This window comes from Podarcis filfolensis, assembly GCF_964270895.1.
Source record: "Podarcis filfolensis genome assembly, chromosome: 7".
In the NCBI taxonomy this organism is placed as follows: Eukaryota; Metazoa; Chordata; class Lepidosauria; order Squamata; family Lacertidae; genus Podarcis; species Podarcis filfolensis.
In genome coordinates this window covers 7,024,225-7,040,476 of record NC_139603.1, presented here as the reverse complement: position 1 = coordinate 7,040,476, position 16,252 = coordinate 7,024,225, and the positions used below count along the sequence as shown (strand labels likewise).

Below are 16,252 nucleotides of genomic sequence, written 5' to 3'. Positions count from 1 at the left end.
ATGCACACGGCCTATTCTCATCATCATCATCATCATTTTATTTGTATCCACAGTTAAAACAATGTTCAAGGCGGCTTGCAATATGAAGAGATTTACATAACTACAAACATAGCAAAGTAGTCATAAAAATGAATAAAACACATTAAAAACTACATAACCAAACTGAACAATTTCCACATAAAACTAAAGATACAAAAATTTAATATCAGTAAAAAGGTAAAGGGACCCCTGACCAGTAGGTCCAGTCGTGACCAACTCTGGTGTTGCGGCGCTCATCTCGCTTTATTGGCCAAGGGAGCCGCCATACAGCTTCCGGGTCATGTGGCCAGCATGACTAAGCCGCTTCTGGTGAACCAGAGCAGCACACGGAAACGCCGTTTACCTTCCCGCCAGAGCGGTACCTATTTATCTACTTGCACTTTGAGGTGCTTTCGAACTGCTAGTTTGGCAGGAGCAGGGACCGAACAACGGGAGCTCACCCCATTGTGGGGATTTGAACCGCCGACCTTCTGATCAGCAAGTCCTAGTCTCTGTGGTTTAACCCACAGCGCCACCTGCGTCCCTAATATCAGTAATATCAGTTAATATCTAATGGTCTACCACCTTCAACATCAAGTTGGCATGCTGCCCTGGCAAGCCAATTTGCAAGACTTTTGCCAAGCCAGGAGCTCCTGCTGTCCAGTAAGGCGTAGTCTTGTTCCAGGTGTGTGTATATGTGTTGTGTATATCATTAACATTTTCATTTGACTTATCTCAAAATTCCTTGTCCAGGAGGATCCCATTATGGCCGCATCTCCCAGCTTGGGTGCTCAGATGCTGTTTGACTACAATTCCCATCATCCCTGACCACTGAGCCTGTGAGCTAGGCATGATGGGAGTAGTAGTCCAATACAATCTGGGGAGCCAAGGTTAGGAAAGGCTTATGGCATGGAAGAGGCTCATGAACAGCTTGTGTCTTTCTAGCATTCCCTGCCTTCTTGGCCCTATCATGTTATGACTGTTATCATCAGGGGGTTTGGGCTGGGTGTTCACCAGTATGTGGATGATACCCAGCTCCACCTCTTGTTTAAATCGGAACCAGTGAAGGCGGTGAATGTCCTGTGTGAGTGTGTTGAGGCAGTTGGAGGATGGATTGGTGGCTTCAAGATTGAGGTTGAAACCCAACAGGACAGAAGTACTGTTTCTGGGGAACAGGGGGTGGGCAGGTTTGGGGGATTCCCTGGAGCTGAATGGGGTAACTGTGCTCCTAAAGGACTAGCTCAGGTTTCCTCAACCTTGGCCCTCCAGATGTTTTGAGACTACAATTCCCATCATCCTTGACCACTGGTCCTGCTAGCTAGGGATCATGGGAGTTGCAGGCCAAAAACTTCTGGAGGGCTGAGGTTGAGGAAGCCTGGATTGGCTGTATAGCCTGGGAGTCATTCTGGGCTCACAGCTGTCTATGGAGGCACAGGTTAATTCTGTGTCCAGGGCAGCTGTCTACCAGCTTCATTTGGTATGCCAGCTGAGACCCTACCTGCCTGCGCACTGTCTTGCCAGGGGGGTACATGCTCTAGTTATCTCCCGCTTGGAGAACTCTATGTGTTCTATGTGGGGCTACCTGTAAAGGTAGCCCAGAAACTACAACTAATCCAGAATGCAGCAGCTAGAGTGGTGACTGGGAGCGGACACTGGGACCATGTAACACCAGTCCTAAAGGATCTTCACTGGCTCTCAGTACATTTCAAGTACAATTCAAAGTGTTGGTACTGACTTTTAATGCCCTAAATGGCCTGGGCCCACCATACCTGAAGGAGCATCTCTACCTCCATCACGCAACCCGGACACTGAGGTCATCTTCCAAGGGTCTTCTGGTGGTTCCCTCACTGTGAGAAGTGAAGCTATAGAGAACCAGGCAGAGGGGGCCTTCTCAGTAGTGGCGTCCTCCCTGTGGAACACCATTCCAGCAGATGTTAAGGAGATGAGTAACTATATAAACTTTAGAAGACATCAGAAGGCAGCTCTGTATAGGGGCACTTTTTAATGTGTGATGTTTTATTGTGTTTTTATACCTCAGCTTGAGGTATCTTAGCTATTACATCATCTAAATTCTTCTCCCCTGTATTTATAGTTCTCTATAAATGAAAAACAATATTTCTATCAGCTATTTAAGCTTTCCTCACAACATTTGCCCAGTATTGTTTTTCCCATAAAGGGACCCCTGACCATTAGGTCCAGTCATGGCCGACTCTGGGGTTGTGGCGCTCATCTCGCTTTATTGACCGAGGGAGCCAGCGTACAGCTGTCGGGTCATGTGGCCAGCATGACTAAGCCGCTTCTGGCGAAACCAGAGCAGCGCATGGAAACACCGTTTACCTTCCCGCAGGAGTGGTACCTATTTATCTACTTGCACTTTGACGTGCTTTCGAATTGCTAGGTTGGCAGGAGCAGGGACCGAGCAACAGGAGCTCAACCCGTCGCGGGGATTCGAACCGCCGACCTTCTGATCGGCAAGTCCTAGGCTCTGTGGTTTAACCCACAGCGCCACCCGTGTCCCTAGTTTTCCCCATGGGACTGCTAAATAAACATTTTTGGAGTTCTTCTTCCTAAGGTTTTCCCCAACAAGACACAAAACATCAAAAAGGTATCAGGTGGTACAAACGGCCATGGCACTGTTAATTTATTTATGTAATATTTTATTATGTTTTTGCACATTAGAGGAGTTTCAAATTAAAACCAGTTACAACACACAGTATAAAAATTACTTTTTCTCTCTGTAACATTAAAAATGAGCATGTACACACATGTCGGAACTGCCAGGTTTCTGCAGCTCAGATGGTGTGCTAGTCAAGAGTAAATGGACATAAAACTTCTGAGAGATGAAAAACTGCCACAACAAGCTAGACAAGCTGTGAGAGAAACAATTTCTTTGAGATTTAATAGCAGCACCATAATCAATAGCTTGAAATACTCATAAGCTGGAGAGGAAAGACAGCAGGTCAAACCAGCAAGGGTAAAAAAAAAAAAGTGATGAAAGATGTGCAGGCAGAGGAAGAATAGATCCCTGAAGCTTTTTCCAAGATAATTTCTCCAAGATAATATGCCTGGAATCCTGTAAGATGAAGTTGGAATTAGTGCTACCGTGTTCAGAAAAAAAACAACCTAAAGCTATTGAGCTGAATGGGGGGGGGGGAAGCTTGAAGATTTCCATGTTTGAGATGGGAGAAGTATATAATACCCTTTCTAGTCAAAGGACAGCAGAAGAAACATCTAATTCAAAATGTATTTCATACTAAATATAAGGCACCAAAGTACAGTGGCACCTTGCTTTACAATCATAATCCGTTCTGGTGGTCTGGTTGTAAACCAAAACAGGCTGTAACCCAAGGCTAAAAAAAATGGATTGTAATAATAATAATAATAATAATAATAATAATAATAATAATTGTTGTTGTAATACAAAAAAAGGGACATGCACTTCCAGGTTTGACGTGGTTGTAATCCAAAACGGTTGCTAACCAAGGTACAGCGGTACCTCGGGTTACATACGCTTCAGGTTACAGACTCCGCTAACCCAGAAATAGTACCTCGGGTTAAGAACTTTGCTTCAGGATGAGAACAGAAATTATGTTTCGGTGGTGCAGCGGAAGCGGGAGGCCCCATTAGCTAAAATGGTGCTTCAGGTTAAGAACAAGTTTCAGGTTAAGAACAGACCTCTGGAACGAATTAAGTACTTAACCCGAGGTACCACTGTACTAGTATTGGTCCAAAGACTATTGTTGAAAAAAGTAAAAAGAAAGAACTCCAAAATCTACAGTTGATCAACAGCAATGTATGCTTCCTCTCTCTGATAAATGAAAACTCTGGCAGTGCGTCCATTTTAAGACCCGGGCTTCTCCTCTTCTTCATCCTTCAGCCCTCCAGGCTGTTAAGGCTCATCCACACTCATTTAACCACATCAGTTAACAAACCTGGATACATATCCTATAATGTTATTGTTTTAGTTAAATAAATTGTTTAAACTGTTATTAAGGAAACGATTATTTTTCTCCTTCCAATAAAGTACAGCAGAAAAGCTGTCCAAATAATAAACAATAACTTCCTAATTATCTGTCTATGTATTTCTGATCGTAGAGTCAAATCAGTAATTTTTGATATAACTGCAAAAACTACTCTGAAAGTTTATTATTCCAAAAAGGAAGGTTTCAGCTGATTGTAAATATTCAGAGGATGCCAGCAAGGTTGAACCTTTCTGTAAAATTGATTTAAATCAAGTCTTACTGATTAGTGATTTAAATAAAATCCTGACTAAAGCATCCCTGACAGATGCCCACCCAACTTTTGCTTAAAAACTTCTAAGGAAGGAGAGCCAAAACTTCCCAAGAGAGCGCATTCTACTGCTGAACAGCTCTTGCTGTTCTTCTTGATAATTAGTCGGAATCTCCTGTCTTGTAACTTTAAGCCATTGGTTCGACTCCAACCCTCTGGAGCAGGAGAAATCAAGCTTGCTCCACCCTCCATGTGGCAGCCCTTTTAGATATTTGAAGATGGCTATCCTATCTCGTCTCGGTCTCCTCGTCTCTAGGCTAAGCAAACCCAGTTCCCTCAACCATCCCTCATCAAGTCTCCGTTTCCAGACCCTTAGCCATCTTGGTTGCCCTCCTCTGCACACCTTCCCGCTTGTCAATATCCTCCTTAAATTGTGGTGCCCAGAACAGAACACGGGATTCCAGGTGTGGTCTGAATAAGGCAGAACAGAGCAGGACTATTATTCCCCTTGATCCAGGTTCCCCGGTTGCTGCCCGGGAGATAGACGGGACATTCACCCACTGGAGCCTGTATTTGGCTACTGGGCGAGGACCGCAGCATCAGAGAGAGGCAGCGCCACGGCCTCTCCGACATGGGTTTTCTGCGGATTGAGGCCTTTTCCAATTCAGCAGCAAACACTGAGTTTACGGGACAAATAGAAGAAGTCACGGAACAACCATAAGTGTGGGTAAGCTGTATGAGTCCCTGCATACAGGGCAGTATTGTTGGCAACAAGTGTAGGCCTGCAAGCCCATACAGCGAAGCCATATACCTGTAAAGAACACCTCTCATTCACATACCTGGAGGCAAGCTGCTTAACTTTTATATAAGGGACCCCTAACCATTAGGTCCAGTCGTGGCCGACTCTGGGGTTGCAGCGCTCATCTCCCTTTATTGGCCGAGGGAGCCAGCGTACAGCTTCCGGGTCATGTGGCCAGCATGATTAAGCTGCTTCTGGAGAACCAGAGCAGCACATGGAAACGCCGTTTACCTTCCCACCGGAGTGGTACCTATTTATCTACTTGCACTTTGAGGTGCTTTCGAACTGCTAGGTTGGCAGGAGCAGGGACCGAACAACGGGAGCTCACCCCATTGCGGGGATTTGAACCGCCGACCTTCTGATCGGCAAGTCCTAGGCTCTGTGGTTTAACCCACAGTGCCACCCGCGTCAACACACACACACACACATATATATATGAGAAATTCAGGCAGCCAACGTAATGTTTTAATACAAATCTAGTTCCATTTTGAGAGGAGGAAACCCCCCCCCCCCCACTTACCCTCTGTAGTTTGGGTTCTGTAGATCAATTTTTACTGGAAATGTTCAGGCTGTTATAAAAAATCATGATATATTAGTACATTCTTATGCTGTGGCACAACAACTAGTTACAAAGGGGGGGCTAGGGGGATCAAAGTTGCAAGGAAACAATACGGAAGAGGTCAAAGTGCTACAGAGTAAAATGCATGTGCGCTAATACTGGATGCCCCTGAACCAGCACAGGTGAATTGGGGTGTATGGTTTTAAAGGAGTGCAGAGATCTGGAAGGCGTGACCGAAACCTGGTGGAATGGGCAGAACCAATGGATCACGGTTATCTCTGGATGCAAACTGCACAGGCGAGCCAGGGAAGGGTGTGCAACAAAGAGGATATGGAGTCTAACAAGTTAGAAATCCCAGAAGGGGCAAACACTGCCACAGAATTACTCTGGGTGGCAATACTGAGATCCAAGAGTAATTCAGTACAGTGGCTGTACCCTCATCCCCCTCGACTAAAATCCCCAGAGTGATCTTTAAATGGATGATGAAATGAAGGAGTCACACAAAGGAGAAGTGTTGCAGTGTCTTCACTTAACTTCGCATGCTCCAGTCACAACTAAGAGGCAAAATTTCTAGATATCCTAAATAAAGGTGCCCTAGAATAATAGGCCGTGAAACAAGCAGAGAGCCAGAAACCCTGGATTTAAGATTAAGTGGCACTCAGGACCTCGCAAGAAATGGAAGATATTGTTCAACCAAGTGGGAGCAGTGACTTCATTGAAATTAATTCAACTCAAATTGATGGCAACCATTAAGCTAAAGTTCTGTGAAGATTGCCAAAGGAGGGGGTCAGACTGTGCCTTGGCCAAAGGCTTGGTGGAACAGCTCTGTCTTGCAGGCCCTGCAGAAAGATATCAGGTCCCGCAGGGCCCTAGTCTCTTGTGACAGAGTGTTCCACCAGATCGGGGCCACAGCTGAAAAAGCCCTGGCTCTAGTTGAGGCCAGCCTAACCTCTCTCTCTGTGGCCTGGGACCTTCAGGATGTTTTTGTTTGAAGACCCTAAGTTCCTTTGTGGGACAGAGGAGAACTTTGTAAGAGTTCTCTGTGCAATTTGGTGCCTGCCTCTAAAAGTAAGTCCTGCCGCAGCTGGAGGAGAAGAGGAGAAGAGGCTGGAGAAAGAACTGGGAGTGGAACAAGCTGATGCAGCGAAGCAGACTTTGTAAAGAAGAATAAAATCAGACAAAGTTGCTGCTGCTTGGTGGCTTTTCTCGCCCACCCTGGTTCTGCTTAGACAACCTCCAGACATTCCGCTGCCTTTCTGGTCCGATGATCTCCCCAAACACTAATTTTTACCATCCAAACACTACTATATACATCTAGGATTGTGTTCACTCGTCTCTGTGATTTTATTACGCCATGAGTGTTTTTTTAAATTGTCTCCTAATATGCTGCAAAAAAACCCTTTTATCTAACTGGTGCTTATACTTGTTCTTTCCTTCCTGCAGCGGTGATGCTGAAATGACAACTCAACAGCTTTCAATCCACAAGGACAGCAAAGTCAATCCCATTGCTGACAATGCTGTAAGGTCAGTTAAACCTGCAGCCTGCCTGCTGATTCCTCCGATCTCTCAGCAGAAAGTTTGCAGTCAGTTAACCCTCAGCGTTCAAGTGTGTGCATACCTTTATACCAGGGGTAGGCAACCTAAGGCTTGTGCGCCAGATGTGGCCCAATCGCCTTCTCAATCCGGCCCGCAGACGATCTGGGAATCAGTGTGTTTTTACATGAGTAGAATGTGTCCTTTTATTTAAAATGCATCTCTGGGTTATTTGTGGGGCATAGGAATTCGTTCATTCCCCCCCCCCAAAAAAAATAGTCCGGCCCACCACATGGTCTGAGGGTCGGTGGACCGGCCCACGGCGGAAAAAGGTTGCTGACCCCCTGCTTTATACCGTCCTTTAAAACAAAATACAGTGGTCGCTCGGGTTGCGAACGTGATCCGTGCGGGATGCACTTTCACAACCCGCAGCTGCACGTCTGCGCACGAGCAGGTTGCGATTTGGCACTTCTGCGCGTGCGCAACCGCTGAAACCCGGAAGTAACCCGTTCCAGTGCTTCTGGGTTTCGGCGGTCCGTAACCCGAAAAAACGCAAGCTGAAGCGTCTGTAACCCGAGGTATGACTGTATTGCCTCAGAAATGAACGATTTCTCCACAAGCCATTTCAAGAATGCTACAGGAAAAACAGGAGCCACTTCAGTCATGAAGATAATCTTCTTTGTGGCTCAAAGGTAAGACTGTGAAGTGGAAAGACATGCTTCTGAGCAAATGTACCTCTAAGATCGATGGGGATGCAGCACGGCACGTTTGGAGTAAAGACAAAACACTTTATTTGGAGCTGTGTGCAGGCCTGGTGTCAGCAGTAGGTACGCAGAGGCAAATGCCAGGGTGCGGACAGGGGCCATCAAGATCACAACTATTAAATTCCCCCTATTTCTCAGTCCTCAAAGGAGAATTTGGCACCTGCATTTTAGTTCTTCTGCCCCCCCCCCCAACAGCCTGTACTACTCGGAGCAGGTGAAAATAGCAGGAGCTACGACAGTAGAGCACCAAATGCTCCTCCCTTAAACAACTTCTAAAGATTTTATATTTAGAGGTTGAACAGACTGTATTGCTTGCCATGCTTATATATGAGCTATTATTTCTGCCTCCGCAGATAAACACATTTTCTCAAGATCCCTTTCTGTTGTGGTATACAGAAGGAGTGATAAAACAGAACATTCAAGGCAATCTAAACTCTGCAGAAGTGGGCAGCTGTCATTTTGTGTTTAGATAAGCTTGTTTTAAGTCCCGATTCCTTTCTCCTCGAAAGCGATTGTTGAATTTATATTCATCAGCCTGGCTCCATGCCCACACCAGACAGTGAACATTACTAACACAGGCTATTCAGGTAGCGTGACTTTTTAAAAACACCTCACTGTTTTTCTTCTTCAGGATTTTGAAATATGAGGTTTGTTACTTACCCAGCTGTCAGCAATAAAAGGCATATTCCCAAGACATCCAGATTGGTACACGCCACCTGGCTGACTATTGTTTTGTAGTCTGTCCAGAAAGTCATTATTCACCCTTAGAAATAGAAATGAGGAAATGAACATTAACAGAATCTTGCAAAAGGCAGAGATTATGAAATTGAATTCAGTACAGAAATTTGCTTTGCTTTTCATGACAACAGCCAATTGTGCAGATAACTTTTGAGCCTGAAGACTATATTTGATTAAAAACCCCAGCTTCCTCATTTTCCAAGGCTAGAATGGCAACTTTTTACAACAGGGCTTTTGATACTCACTGATTACCCAACCTTGCTTTTTTTTAAATCAATGCAGAACCTGATTTTTAAAAATCCAGTGGTACACTGTAATATGAAGCACTGCTTGAGTTAGTTGCATGAATTCTCTTAACTTAAATGAAAACCAAAAGATTAAACACTTAAGTCTCCTTCGGAGTCAAGAAATATCGCTGGAAGGGACCAATTATATTTGTTTAGAATAAAAGTGATGGACATTTTTGGGCGATGCATTCTACCAGATTTCCTACACACTTCACATGAGACACAGCAAAAGGCTTGGAAGCTTTGGTATGGGAAAAAGATTAATGCAGCTTATTCAGAAGATTTTAAAACAACAACATTTATATCCTGCTGTTTGGTCCACAAAGCACTCCTGTGCTCTACAGAACTATAACCAATTGTCATTTTACATGAAGCATACATAAAAACTGGCATCTGAATTCAAACCTAAAAAATGTTTCACACGGCAAGTCACAGGCTTCCTTCCACTAATTTTACCTCCTCTGCTCATTCTGATGTGCTTTCATTCTTATTCTCTCCTCTTCCCTTTTCTTAAGCTCCAACAATTCAGCCTGACAATAAAAAGCAAAAACCTGTGAGTCAACGTTTAACAGTCATGCAGAACGCAACAGGCAATTACCCTGGGATAATAAACTAGCATTATACTTCACTATCAAAGGCCCTGCCAAGCCACACCAACACAACCGGTTCCACTATTGTTAAGTTATCACTGGTACGCAAATTAGTGTTCTCAACCGTCACAGAAGCACTGGCAAGGGTCTCCATGGAAGGAGGGCTTCTCCAATGCTTCAGGCACAGTAAAAACTTTAGGGGAAACAGTTGTAATTCTATGGTACGGAACTCGGCACTTGCCCTCCAATACAAGAAGTAATCACCTCTGGATTTCAAAAATGGGGTAAAAGTATGCAAGTTGATGTTTTCTCCCGGAAGCAAAACTAGACCTACATGGCTTGGTTAAATGTGCAACACTAACCACATTTCTTTTTTCTTTTTTAAAAAGCTCGGCAGATAATTCCTTTAAAAGTGTAGACTTGCCTGGCACCTTCATTACATATCTTTAGGTGCCGGGTGAAAACATTCCTCTATAACCAGGCCTTTGGCTAATTAACATTCTATAGCCTTATAAATTTGTTTGTGGGAGGCGGCCGCTATTAGCTTGTTTTTGTTTCGTTATGTATTCTGTGTTCTCATTTTGTATTTCTATGTTGTGAACCACTCTGCAATCTTCAGAGGATGGGCGGTATACAAATTTAATTAACAAATTAAAAACATCATAGTTGGAAAACAGATCCCCAAGATGTCCTCTATACAGTGGTACCTCGGGTTAAGTACTTAATTCGTTCCGGAGGTCCATACTTAACCTGAAACTGTTCTTAACCTGAAGCACTACTTTAGCTAATGGGGCCGCCCGCTGCCGCCGTGCTGCAGGAGCACGATTTCTGTTCTCATCCTGAAGCAAAGTTCTTAACCTGAAGCACTATTTCTGGGTTAGTGGAGGTTGTAACCTGAAGCGTATGTAACCTGAAGTGTATGTAACCCGAGGTGCCACTGTACAGTGTTTGAAGCTTGCTGCACAAGGATCCTTCGAAGTTATCCCTGTTACCTCACTGTTTGCAAACCTCTCCAACCTGGTTTACACCTGCAGTTCAGGAGACTATTTCCTGCATTTAATGAAGTGGACTCCACAAGATCCACGAAAGCTTATGCCATCATAAATTTGTTCGTCTTTAAGAAGCCATGAGGCAAAACAAGGGAACAGCTGTAGAATAAGCTATGGAAAAAGCTTGTTCTATGATTGCTGCTGTTCTTCACCTTTCTTCGCTGCTCTTCCTTCATCTGCTGAAGTTTCTTGTTTTCTTCTTCTCTTTGCATTTTCTTGTATGACTGGCTCCTGGTCTGTTGCAAAGTAAATAATGTGCAAAAAAGATATACATTAATAACTATCTAGAATTTAGACCTTGACACCATGTTTATGTAATTTGTAGCCCTTATGGTTTTCAAAACAGAAAGGACAATCCACACTTGCTAAACAAAAGAAATTCACGCAAAGCATTTACCCAGGCAGTAGGCTGGAGGCTATGGTGGTTCGCTGGACAAGGTGTTCTGTTGAATGGGCTTACATCCAATCTGTGCAACAATTCAGTGTTTTTTCTGTAAGATGGATACAAATATGGCTGTCAGAGCTTTCAGGGTGTTAGGATTATGCATTTTATCAGACCCTGGATTGTAGCTAGATCTGCAAGAGGACCAAGAAATAGCAAGCAGAACTAAAGATCAAAAAGAGTCCAGAAAGTTAGATGCCAAAGAAAATAGCCGATTACAAAAGAGAACTGCTTACTTAGCTGTCAGCAAGGTGTTTTATTATTATTTATTAAAGTTGTATATCACCCATCATCCATCAATCTCAGGGCAGTTCACAACATAAAATTACAATATAGTCTGTTCCTTGTTCTTTCTATCCCTGCCATGTAGAAGCCACTCTGATTTCTCAACCCAAATCTCTCTTCTCCAGCTAACTTCTCTCACGCTGAGCTGGTCTGCATGTAACACTAAGCCAAACCATGGTTTAGCATGACCACACCGGAGCTGTGCTCTTCCCGCAGTCCTGCTGCTGCTGCATAGCTATGAGCTAAACCATAGTTTGGCTTAGTGTGCCATTTGAAGCCAGCCTCATGGTTTGTCTCACTCTAGACAAACCATAAGCTGCAACCATGTTTTGTTCTCGAGTTTACAGCCAGACAACCACACACCTGCATTTGGATTACATGCTGAATCAGAAGGACCCATTGGCCACTGAGTAAGTCCTGTTCTCCATTCTCTCCACTCTGCCATTCAGCAGGCAGTAGTTTCCACTTGTCTCCAAACAAGTCCATTCATTTTGTCCAACAGCCTGAAAATTCTCACAGGTTCTCCCACCTTCCCATTTCTGTGATCCATCTAAACAGTCTGTTCTATTTTAAGTTACCTCTAAAAAGGGGTCAAGGACAGCTTGAATTCAAGCTATCATTAGCCATACTAAAACATGTGGAACCACGTATCCGAGGTGTTTTTCCATCTTGGATATAGCAGAAGCCGAATTATATTCCTCACACTCAACCACAGAAAACATAGGACGTGCAGCTGCAAATGTCTTGCGTTTCATCCAAACCTGCTCATCTAAAGTTAGTTAAAGTTGTGGCAGAGTAAGCTGGATGGCTTCCCTGTTGCTCAGTCACAAGAGAAATAAAAAATGAATTTTTATATCATCCTTGAATTATATTCCAAGGGCAATTTTCAGAAAGATGGCCATAACTAAAATGAATACAAAAATATGGGGTGGTATTCAATTTAGTCAACCGATTCAAATTTATAGACATAACTGAGTTGAATACCACCCAAAATTAACTAAATGCTGCAAAAGAGGTGCAATGAAAACTCCTGCAGCATTTGGAAGACAGATTCTGGGGGACTATGCATAAAACATTGCCCACAAAGGCTTAAAGGCGTGCAATGGTTACAAGACAACTTAATAATAATAATAATAATAATAATAATAATAGTAATTTTTTATTTATACCCCGCCCTCCCCAGCCAAGGCCGGGCTCAGAGCGGCTTACAAGCAATAATAAAAACAAGTTGAATGATTACAACTTAAAAACAAAATTAAAATAGAACATTAAAATATTAAAATGTAGCCTCATGTGACTTTTGCTTGTTAGCTATCAAGTTCCTGAAAATGAATTGGGAAGCAATGCAACACAGAGGGCTTCTTTTTGTGACCATGCTCAGGTAGCTCCAGTTTGGGGGGAGAACAAATCTCAGCAAGAACATCTACATGAAACAGCTGAGTGAAGTCATTTAGAGATCTAGGCTGAGATGTCTCCAGTTTACCAATGAGATTCTGCTCTCTCATTTTCATCATGTCCTAGGGAGATGATAGAATTGTTGAATCACTGTCAGAACAATGTCCTGCTTTCATTTCTTATAAGGGATGTGTTAAGTTGTGGGTGAACATATCAGACGACACAGCGATTCTTCAAACAGCTCTTGTTTATTCACAGGCCAGAACAGAACTGAACGGAAGGGTTCAGCCAGCCTGCTTATATAGAGCTCCACTAGAACGCAACAGTAACCATTTTCTGTAACTAGCCAATCACTGAACATCACTTTCAATCCCTTATTTGCATACCTGAACTATCTACAGTATCCCCCTGCTGGCCCAGGGTGAGAACTTCAGTACATAACAGGACGCTTTTTTAAAAAAAACCTTATTATTTTGATTTTCTCTAAACCCCCAAAATAATTCATCTGGCCCTTCACAGAACCTGAAGATGGAGATCAAGTCACTAAACAGAGGCCCCCAGTGCCCAACACTCATTTCTCTCTCCCCTCAAGAGTGGAATGAATACACAGAGAGATAGAATTTTGATAAACGGTGCAAGTATCTGGTAATCTAACCTTATTTTCCTTGATAGCAAGTAGGCAGAAAAAGATCAATAGAAAATTTCACGGCATCATCTTATTTCAGTTCTCATTAACTTTTCCAATCAGCTTTTTTTTATTGCCAATACCTTAATGTTATTTCATGTCTCTTTCTTGGCTAGCAGACTTGGCTTCTCTGCTTGCCTACCTTCTTTTTACACCAACCTATTAGTGTGTTGCTGGAGGCAATTTCAGGCATCAAGATTTCATTTATTATTTTGAAACAGTTGACATAAATCCCATAGCGCATAGGAAATTACAGCCATGAAGTGTATATTGCAGGGGTTTTGACTCATGCAAGCCATCCTGGGTTCCCCATCTGTGTGGGCAATCTGCTCCTACATTTTCAGCCAGCTTGAATGGGCAGATTAATGGGTACAATTAGAAAGCGCCCTCACAGGCATTCAAACTGCCTTCATTATGATGCTCTAGAGGTTGCCTACAGAAGCCTAGTTTTCTGCTGGTTAGCCATCAATACTTGACCATGCCCAAATAATCGTGGCAAAAACAAAATTGGGCATAGCAGCAAGCAGACCTACTTAGAAAGCTTTAAAGTGCTGACACAATGAGAGGGCTTCAGGGGAGGAAATGGGTTTTCAGCCGTTTAGCAACAGCCACAAAGCAGCGAGATCGGCAATGGCTCCATTCCTCCTCAGCAGTGCCATTTTTACAGAAAAAGAGGTGCCGGAGCTCACTATGAACTCCTCCCTCATTCCCTTAGAATGGCAATGGCACCCACCTGAGAGGTGCAGGAGCTGCTGAGCTCCTGCGAACTCCGGCTGAAAAAAAGCCCTGCTCCTAAGGCATTCCTATTTTGAATTGTAAGTAATCAATTCTACAGCATGGAATAGTTACGTGGATAGACAGTTTTAGAAGATCTCCATTGGCAAGGTTCATATCCTACATTTGAAGACACCAGACCCTTGCGACATTTTGGCAAAGCTCTACTAAAACCAGATGGTCAGCAGAATATTAAACATACACAGCAGATGGGGAGTTATAGGGACCCTCTGCCTCCTGCCATAATGCAAGAGGTAGCTTGACCACCACATCTAGTACTTCTGGAAAGGACCTCTGCCATACAGGGGAAACAAGCTGTGGTGGATTCACACTACTGACTGTAGTGGGGAGGCTTTAAATAATGACAATAAATGGTCAGACAAAGTACCGTATTTTTCGCTCTATAAGATGCACCAGACCATAAGACGCACCTAGTTTTTGGAGGAGGAAAACAAGAAAAAAAATATTCTGAATCCCAGAAGCCAGAACAGCAAGAGGGATCGTTGCACAGCGATCCCTCTTGCTGTTCTAGCTTCAGCGAAAGCAACGCGAAGCCTCTTCAGGGTAGCGGGAGGAAGAAGTTTTGCGCGGCGATCCCTCTTGCTGTTCTGGCTTCTGGGATAGCCGCATGAAGCCTGCATTTCTCCATAAGACGGACACAGAGTTCCCCTTACTTTTTAGGAGGGGGGAGTGCGTCTTATAGAGCGAAAAATACGGTAGCTGAAAAGTTTGGAGTTCAAGATCTACGCTGAGCAATCAAAGAGGCTCTGCACAGCTGTAGGTTGCACTGCCGAGAGTGGAACAGGGTTAAGCCTCAGTTGCTATCCAACAAGACACTTCCCCTAGTGCAAGGCGTTTGAGCGGTGCAGTGGAACTGGCCTGCATTCTCCTCTCCACACATGCCCCTGAATTTTTCTATTGGAAAATGACTGAGAAAGGACTAACTTTAACAAATGCAGAAACTTGTTTCCAATGAGGAAGTTAAGCACTCTGTGTATAGTCACTGCTCTTAGGGAACAAGATTTTAAGGTGTTCTATAGAGGACATGGGTGGCACTGTGGGTTAAACCACAGAGCCTAGGACTTGCCGATCAGAAGGTTGGCGGTTCGAATCCCCATGACGGGGTGAGCTCCCGTTGCTTGGTCCCTGCTCCTGCCAACCTAGCAGTTCGAAAGCACGTCAAAGTGCAAGTAGATAAAGAGGTACCGCTCCGGTGGGAAGGTAAATGGCGTTTCCGTGTGCTGCTCTGGTTTGCCAGAAGCGGCTTAGTCCTGCTGGCCACATGACCCGGAAGCTGTACGCCAGCTCCCTCGGCCAATGAAGCGAGATGAGCGCCGCAACCCCAGAGTCGGTCACGACTGGACCTAATGGTCAGGGGTCCCTTTACCTTTACCTATAGAGGACACTTTACACCTATTCAAATTACACAAATGCAACCCCCAACATTTCCAGATTTATTGTGATATTGCCAAGCACCGGAGGCAAATGATTTTTGTGGACAGCGGAGTTACTGAAAAATTCAAGTCCTTTGGCAACATGGTTTCATAATTAAAGATGCAATTTGCTGCCAACACCCTTTGGGAGCCCATTGGAATATTCAAAAGAGGTCACCTGTGAATCTATCAGGCTTGTATCGCTTAATCATCAAAACCTCTTTGCAAAAAGACAGAACTTTCAATAACTCCAGCAGACATGAAAATCATCTGCCCTTGGTTCTTAGTCTGATTCCTACAAATATGGAGAACTGTTTATTTGCTGTAGCTAAAATAGAAATTTACAGCGCATGAGAAAACTGCTCCATCTAATGGGATGAGAATCTGTTTTAATATTAGAACAATTCTCAAACGTTCCCTTTGACTTTATTACCCTAATGGGACAGTCATATTATTAAAATTAAGTTTGATGTTTATAATTAGACAGATTTTTATTTTTGTTTATGGAGTTCTTAACAAAGAATGCTCTTCAATCATCAGCTTTTATTTGCTGGTAATAGGTTTGATAATTCTGAGTAATGAATGGCATTTTATATTCAGAGACAGGTCCTGGATGGTTATTCTGTTGTAGCAGTCTCTGATTATATATTCACATTCTATAACTCTTCTCT

At 43.6% G+C, this 16,252-nt stretch overlaps 2 protein-coding genes across 8 annotated transcripts in view; one reads left to right on the top strand and one right to left on the bottom strand.

Annotated features, from left to right (window-relative positions):
• The window catches only part of DGKH (diacylglycerol kinase eta), a 764,231-nt gene that overhangs the window by 329,829 nt on the left and 418,150 nt on the right, over positions 1 to 16,252 (top strand). The gene's annotated exons all lie outside the window — the stretch shown is intronic.
• EPSTI1 (epithelial stromal interaction 1) overlaps positions 2,659 to 16,252 on the bottom strand; it is a 37,295-nt gene continuing 23,701 nt past the window's right edge. For 3 of the 5 annotated variants that reach the window (XM_083624772.1, XM_083624775.1, XM_083624774.1), the window contains 6 exons: positions 10,965 to 11,058; positions 10,720 to 10,803; positions 9,385 to 9,458; positions 8,564 to 8,666; positions 5,568 to 5,616; positions 2,659 to 3,091 (listed from right to left, as the gene is read on the bottom strand). In XM_083624772.1, the coding sequence (XP_083480898.1) occupies positions 5,599 to 5,616; positions 8,564 to 8,666; positions 9,385 to 9,458; positions 10,720 to 10,803; positions 10,965 to 11,058 (373 nt within the window). In that variant the 3' untranslated portion in view covers positions 2,659 to 3,091; positions 5,568 to 5,598. The remainder of the gene's footprint in view (positions 3,092 to 5,567; positions 5,617 to 8,563; positions 8,667 to 9,384; positions 9,459 to 10,719; positions 10,804 to 10,964; positions 11,059 to 16,252) is intronic. The other 2 variants (XM_083624773.1, XM_083624776.1) reach the window with 1 other exon arrangement.